The 8,294-nt window shown below is 43.6% G+C and overlaps 1 protein-coding gene across 1 annotated transcript in view; it reads right to left on the reverse strand.

The window, feature by feature from the left end:
- Positions 1 to 8,056, reverse strand: part of LOC311038806 (phospholipid phosphatase-related protein type 4-like) — a gene marked incomplete at both ends in the record, with an annotated part of 77,053 nt that extends 68,997 nt beyond the window's left edge. Inside the window, one exon of the mRNA XM_084048409.1 lies at positions 7,985 to 8,056. Coding sequence (XP_083904535.1) covers positions 7,985 to 8,056 — 72 coding nt within the window. The remainder of the gene's footprint in view (positions 1 to 7,984) is intronic.
- Positions 8,057 to 8,294: the final 238 nt, after the last annotated feature.

Here is an 8,294-nt window from a genome sequence, read left to right on the forward strand (position 1 = left end):
ATACACCCAACTGCTCTGCCCAGACTCTGGCTCTCTCTCTCTCTCTTACACTTCTCCCCAGCGGTGGAATAAGTCCTCAGATTCTTTTTACTTAAAGACATATTGTGTAACTACTGTATTGCAATTACACTTTTCAATATAATCTTTCACAGTTATTTCACAATAAGCCTTCCACATTAAAAAAAAAAGAAAAATTTGGCACTCACTGCAAAATGACATATAGGCAAGCACCGGAAATATACTGGAAATGTATTTATTTGTGTATACCCTCTCTAAGGGAATGTGCCATGAATATTCTGCAAACTAAGAACACAATGATGCATGCGGTGGAACAAGAACTTTTCCAATGCCTTCGAGGCCAATGATTCTCAAATAGCTTCACACTGGGACTGAACCTTTGCATTGCCCATAAACTGTGGCAAAATAAGCCCATAGTATATGGGTAGTTTTGTTGCAGTTGGGCAGAAAACTTGTATCTCCATATTTCCACTGTTTATGCTTTTACGTAAATTAATGGCCAACTTCATCATCATCATCAAGAGTGTCGCACAAAAGTAGCAAAATAGCCGATCTACAATCTCACAACGTGTCACATTGCGACGCGTTATGAACTTGTAGATCAGCTATTTTCACTATTTTAAATCGTTTTTTAAAATGATAATTAAAAAGAAATAGTTTTGGCCATACAAGGTTTCCACCCGACAAAAAATGTTTCATCCGTGACCCTGTCAGAACATCTGGTGATCCAGGTGTGCGATCCGCTGGCTGACAAACACTGGCATAAAGCAACTAAAAAGATGACAGAAGTAGAGCCGTAGGCACCAATATTTCCACTTCAATACTCATAGCCTCGCAGTCTAAGCAAAATATGTTTCCCAACAGACAAACAACAATAACAGCACATGGTTTAGTGAACTCGTTTTTAAAAGTTGTGAGTCTCATATTCTGCTCCAGGGTTCCATTTGTAAGAACAAAAAAGAGGGGACATTTTCTAAACCACTTAAACCCTATATAGATACTTTGCCGCAAATACAGACTTTCACTTGTAACAGAGTATTTCTACATTGCAGTATTGACAGTTTAATGTGAGTACTTTTTCCACCGCACTGACTTCTACTACAGTACAAGAAAGAAATCACTTACAGATGAAAACATTAGTGGAAGAGGACATGAATCACTATGTCTACAGCTACCATTCTACTGTCACAGGTCTCAGCTCCACACATTGAGCTGTAGCAGGGCCTGGCTGCCGCTGGGAGACACACATTAATGTGAGATAAAGCCAGACTTGCCAGATCTCGCAAGAGAAACGCGGTCAGGTCTATGAAAACCAGCCACGCGCACACACGCACGCGCACGCACGCACACAGCTCTTTGAAAATAGTTGATCAACAAGCTTGTAGATTTTCTATAAAAAACAAATGAGAAAAATGTGGATTTCTTTTTTGGGGGGGGGGTCCTTGACGTATAAGTTTGAGAACCACTGGTTTAAACATTATGAAGCAAGCCCAGATAAGCAACTACACCCCAAAAAAAATGCAAACCCCAAAATTGCTTATAATGAGCAGACTTGGCAACACGGCACATGGTATGTGAGATAAAGTGCTGATCAGGGGAAGCTGTGATTGACATGCTCTGATCTCCTCCCCAAATCTAAACGTGGGACTGTTTGTCACCCTAGGCGTGATCTTGCATAGGGTACCCGGGATGGCCAGGAACGCCACTGTGTGTAAGTGGTATAAAGTAACTAAGTACGTGTGTATGTACTCAAGTACTGTACTTAAAGATGGAGTGCCATGATATTTTTCAACCCTAAAACCTGATCATAAGGTATTATTATTAAGTAAGTAAGTATTAAGTAAGGATTTTTTTCCAAAAAAAAAAGTGTACAGTAAGTGTTAAAATGTTGTTTTTATGTAGACATGCCTCCAGTTCATTAAGTATGCCTGGTTCTCACTTTAGCACCTCCTCCACCACCTTAGCACCACCCACCTGTCCTAGTCCCTCCTCCTCCTCATGCCCACACCTGTTGTGTTATGATAATGAGGGGGAGGGTATGTTTTTTGGGGGCTCTGTGATGTCACTAAAGGGCTGTTTCTCTATTGGCACGTTTGACCCTCAAGATTTCAGCCTCCAGGAAGAAACTCCAAATAATCAGAGAAGACATAAAACAACATAAAACCACCACCGGGGGGGCTTAATGAAGTTCTATCAACCTCATAGACACATGAAAAACAGAAAAAGTGCAAAAACATGGCACCAGCTCTTTAAGTAACATTTTTAGGTATTTTTTTTTTTACAATTTTTGATACTTTTACTTCTACTCCACTACATCTCAGAGGAAAATATTGTACTTTTACTCCACTACAATTATTTGAAAACTTGTTCAACACTATCTAATTGTTATTAGAAAACGTACATTAACCACTTCAGCCCTATTTAAACTTGGCTATTTTCAAAAGATTTTAATACATTTTATACATAGGATACCTTGTGAAACTTTTGGTACTTTTAAGTATATTTTGATGTCATTCCTTTCCTTTTGTACTTTTAGTCAAGTACATTTGGATTACCAGACTTTCACTTACATACAGAGTATTTCCACATTGCAATAAGTACTTTTTCCACCACAGAACGCCACTGCGTGTGTGTGTGTGTGTGTGTGTGTGTCTGTGTGTGTGTGTGTGTGTGTGTGTGTGTGTGTGTGTGTGTGTGTGTGTGTGTGCGTGTATGTGTCAGTCAGTGGAGTGGAGGATTGAGTCAAGCAACTCCGCTCAGCCTCATCCCATCCCACTGTGCTAAAGAACCACTTAACAGGGGCTTGACACGCTCTTGGTATGACAGCCGTCATACCAAGAGGGTCCTTGAGGGGGTTCCAGGGGGTTCCCAGGTAAATGATTAATAGTTAGAAGTCAAATGGACCCTAATGGGTTTGTAACTCAGAGAGTGTACACATGGAACCAAATGGACCCTTAAAGCCAATTTATGCTTTGCGTGACACATCGCAGGGGAAAATAATTGTCACGGAGGACCTTCGCACCATGGACAGTGTCGCACACCTCTGGAAATATTTACGGTCGCAGGCGATTCATAAAATGTTGCGCACTCTGATTGGTTGGGATGACAAAGTAAGCTCAGTTTCCACAGAGATGCGCGAGACCACGTTCACTACCGTGTTCACATTTTGCACACTATGTCGGCCAGTCGCAGACAGTATGAACACTCAAACATTGTGAGACATCGGGAAGGTTCACGGTTCGATCCTCGCCTCCACCTTTGTTACTGTCGACATGTCCTTGAGCAAGACACTGAACCCCTAGCTGCTCCCGATGAGCAGGTTGGTGTCCTCTGCCGTCGGTGCGTGAATGTAATGCACATTGTAAGGCGCTTTGGATAAAGGCGCTATATAAATGCACCATTTACCAAATTAACACTGACAATTGTACAGTGTAGATTAGGATCCCAGAAACAAAATAATAAATTCAATATTCAAAAGGTTGAGAATCAACCTACTGTGCTACTGTATAGTGTATAGCACCTCAATCATGCAAGACACACACACACGCACGCACGCACGCACGCACGCGCGCGCGCGTGTGTGTGTGTGTGCGTGTGTGTGTGTGTACTACTGTAATAATCCAGCATTGAATTGAATCATCGTTCGGCACTGACCTAGTTTACCAGCCCCCTACAGTTGCTAGAAATGCACTGAGAGAGAGAACACACATTCTTCCAGCATGGCCATAACGTCTGATCTGGAATCTGACTGACTGATACACTGTGATACACACACACTTATAAGCTGTATTATTCATCATTGGCTTTACAGCAGCGGTTCTCAAAGTGGGGTCCGGGGGAACCCCAGGGGTCCTTGAGGTTTGCTCTATGGGGGCCTCAGCAAAATGTGTTCACATGGCATAAAATGTGTTAAACATGAATTATATACAGTACACTAGTCCATACCCGGGGATGTGCGCACTCAAAGTATTTGCAGACTTTGGGTTATGCGCTGTCTACACAGTATATTCTTTTTTGAGGCAGGTTGCTGCGGACCCCCAGTGAATGCTTGGTGGACCCCTTGGGCTGCGGACGGGGTTCACTGAGCTACTGTATGCTATTTGTGCTAATAAGACGACGGACAGATCTATTCTGCATAGCTCAGTTATACACGCACGCACGCACGCACGCACGCACGCACACACACACACACACACACACACACACACACACACACACACACACACACACACACACACACACACACACAGCTGAGCTCCACGTTGGTTCTCATTCACAGAGAGAAGTTTTTGTCTGCGGCCTTGTTTCTCAACGTGAACATACTGTACAATGTACTTTCTGACACACGCCGACACTCTGCACCGTATCATTGGGTAAACAACACGTTATAGCTGTTAGCCCCAATAGCTGACAGCATGTAACAGCTAACACATTCTGCCTCGACCCCATGTCCGTGCATTGCCATGCATGCGCACGTACGCGGCCGCGTGCGCATGCATGCACACGCGGCCATGCGTGCGCGGTAACGGCAAAAACTCCAGCAGTAGAGTTAAACTGTGTTTCGAAAAAACGCTAATAAACAGCTTGCATTTAGGAAAAGTGAAAAAAGTCGTTCCTGAGTGTCTGCACATGGTAATGATCATTGGCCGTGTGCAACTTCAGATCAATTGCTCAATGCACTGAGGAGAAAAACGTTGTCAGACAGAAGGACAGAGGTTTGTAGAATTATAGGAGGATTGGCTGATTGATGTGACACGCTGTGATGAGCTTGTAGATCTGCAATTAATAAAACATATAAATAAATTGGGCCCACTGCCAAATACATGTGAATTGGGGGGTCCTTGACATGAACAAGTTTGAGTCAACCTGTGGGCCAGGGTCCACTGGTATTGCAAGTGGGCCCCCAAATAATCAGCAAAACACTAACACATAACATTAATGTTAAAACCTAATAATGAATTGTCAAGATATTTTTTCTTTAAAAAAAATTGTTTTATTTGTGATACCGATAGGAACGTAACTTCTTAAACCCTCTATAAGCTACTTGGTGAAACAGACCTGAGTTGCAACTATACTTGGTCAGCTCTTGTTTCCTTTTACAGCAAATGTCTTCGTCAGAAATAGCAGATCTACAAGCTCACAGCGCATTGTGGTGCATTGTGAGCTTGTAGGTCTGTTATTTCTGGCGAGTGTTCCCCCACAGAATGGGTGGAATCGCCTTGGGGTTAAAGTGGTTAAAGTATACTATGTTAGTTCCATTGATCCAAGCCAGAACACAATCGATATATCATTCAAATAAACTTGCTCTGAAAATGCACCACTTAAAGCTATCAGAGTTGTCAGATGGGTGGGCCGCGGACACTTTCAAGATCCTAACGTGGGCCCTGAACCAGAAAAGGTTGGGAACTGCTTCTCGACAGATGACGTACTCATGTGAGCGCAATAAATGAAATCAGGGAATCGCCCCAAGGCCTGTCAGGTTCTCTGGGAGAGAGGAACTGCTTGGATTCTAACGGCAGTGATTCTCAAACGTTTTTCTTCCATGGACTCCCAGTTTGATATACATTACGTAGGATACACATAGAATACACATAGATACATAGCGTACATAGGACCACAATGGAAACAAGTCCCCAGGACTTTTTTTGCCTTATCCTTTTAGCCTTAATGTCTTACTGTACCACGTGCTGTTTACATTTCTAATAAAGTATTGAATCAATCAATCAAGCCCAAGGGACTCCCATTTCACACATGCTTCTTTTTTTTGTTATCCCTAGGACCACAACCTACACCTACAACGTAAAATCCTCTGAGAGTGTAGGAATGGAACCAAATGGACCCTTACATGTCCATGTGGCTCCATTTGTACACTCTCAGAGTTACAGAACTGTAAAGAGTAATTGACGGGCCTAGCTATTCATTTTCAATGAGAGACGAGCGACTATTTAGGAGCGGAGCGGTTGTCTGTCTGCGGTCACCAGGTATTCCCGCTGATCCAAGTGAGAACGCAGGCGTTGTGTCGCTCCCCATCTGAAAGGCCCTTAAGGGTTCATTTGGTTCCTAACTATAAATCATTTAGCTGGGGACCACCTGGAAGCCCCTCAAGGACCCCTGGGGGGTCGGGGGTCCCCTGGGCTCCACATTAAGAACCAATGCTAATAGGAATAGAAATCCTTCATTTCCAATGCAAACCTATGATGCATGATGACAATTTGATTCCGTTCCCCACAGGCTGGAGGAGTGAACTGGAGCGTGGATAACCCGCCTGGCAGTGCAATGTGCAACAGTCTCAAGGCCCGTTTATACTTCGTTCTACGGCGGCGTCGCACGCTCAAAATAGCCGATCCACAAGCTCACGACGGGGATGCGATGCCTTAATCTTAAAGCTAAGATGAATCTCCTTACCCCTATCTGTATCTGTCCTGTGTTTCATACTGCAGCGCTGCTATGACACCTGCATGTCCCTTGCAGTATCAAAAAAGATCGATTGATCTGTCTGTCTGTCTGTCTGTCTGTCTGTCTGTCTGTCTGTCTGTCTGTCTGTCTGTCTGTCTGTCTGTCTGTCTGTCTGTCTACTGTATCCATCTATTAATTGAGCATTCGTAGCAGCGCACAATAAGGGGTTTATACCTGAAGCCGTAATTACCTGTCTCCAACATGTCACCACTGTCTCATCATGTCACCACTGTCTCCATCACCACTGTCTCCAACATGTCACCACTGCCTCATCATGTCACCACTATCTCCATCATGTCACCACTGTCTCCATCATGTCACCACTGTCTCCATCATGTCACAACTATCTCCATCATCTCACCACTGTCTCATCATGTCACCACTGTCTCCATCACCACTGTCTCCAACATGTCACCACTGCCTCATCATGTCACCACTATCTCCATCATGTCACCACTGTCTCCATCATCTCACCACTGTCTCCATCATGTCACCACTGTCTCCATCATGTCACCACTGTCTCCATTATGTCACCACTGTCTCCATCATGTCACCTCTGTCACCAACAAGCCACTACTAGGGCTGTATCTATTGACTTTTACATTAACCGGATAATTCATGTTACACATGTTTTAATTATCAACACATTGATTAACCACTTACGCCGTGTTTTATACTTTGTCACACAATGGGGTAGTACCAAATAAGTGAAAATATCAGATGTGTATGAGCTCACAACGGGTCACGATGCAACCCAGGATCATAGATGTGATATTTTCACTATTTTCTTAAGTTTTTCGCCTGTAATGACATGCCCACAATAGGGATTGATTATTAATCAATTACTTTATTAACGTATCGATTATAGGCTTTTTTATCATCAATTAAATTGATTACTTTGACTCACTGTTGCACCCATAGCCACAACTGTCCCCACAACACCACCACCACATCATGCCATGGCCTGACATCCATTGAGCCTGACGTCCCTATACAGACAGCCTAAAAACTATCAATCATGTTTCCACAATGTATATCTATATTATTTGATATTCATTTGTACTAAGCTCCTTTATGTTTAAATGTATTATTGTTAACATTATTATTATCATAGTCTACTACACTGAGCTCAGAATTGAACGGTTCTGATTCACCATATAGAGATCCATTGTCAACTGTAGCTGTTTGTGATACTGTGATCGTGTCAGAAATCTCGTCTCGTCTCCTCCGTGTGTGTGTGTGTGTGTGTGTGACCAATTTCTGTCATGTGCACCATCAATTCAGTTGTCTTGCAATGACAATGTAGGTTAAACCTGACAATGAATGACATGCTGTGATTGGTTTGTAATAATAACCTGTTAAATATGTGACCATGCAAACGGATGAGGGGAGATCCGTGTGTGAGAGAGAGAGAGAGAGAGAGAGAGAGAGAGAGAGAGAGAGAGAGAGAGAGAGAGAGAGAGAGAGAGAGAGAGAGTCATCATCATCATCCTCATCATCATCAACGCACCTCAACAAAATAGAAGCAGGGCAGGAGGCTCACGCTGTCTTTGGTCAACACCGCCTTGTCTCTGGAGGCCATGGTCGGTTGGATCAGAACGATCCTCCTCTGTGAGAAGAAGCCCTGCTCTGTGTTGATGGATGCAGATGGACGCTCTCCTCCTGTCGTGCCGAGATCATAAGCGCACGGATCCTCCTGCCGCTCCTTCTCGCTCCATGTGGATACGAAATCAAGTGTGTGTGTGGGTTTATTATCGGAGACGACACGCACGGCACAAGGCGATATATTCGACGTGACACTCCCGATAATCCCGGCGCCA

The sequence above is a fragment of the Gymnoscopelus microlampas genome (assembly GCF_963454915.1).
Source record: "Gymnoscopelus microlampas genome assembly, chromosome: 22".
Lineage (NCBI taxonomy): Eukaryota > Metazoa > Chordata > Actinopteri > Myctophiformes > Myctophidae > Gymnoscopelus > Gymnoscopelus microlampas.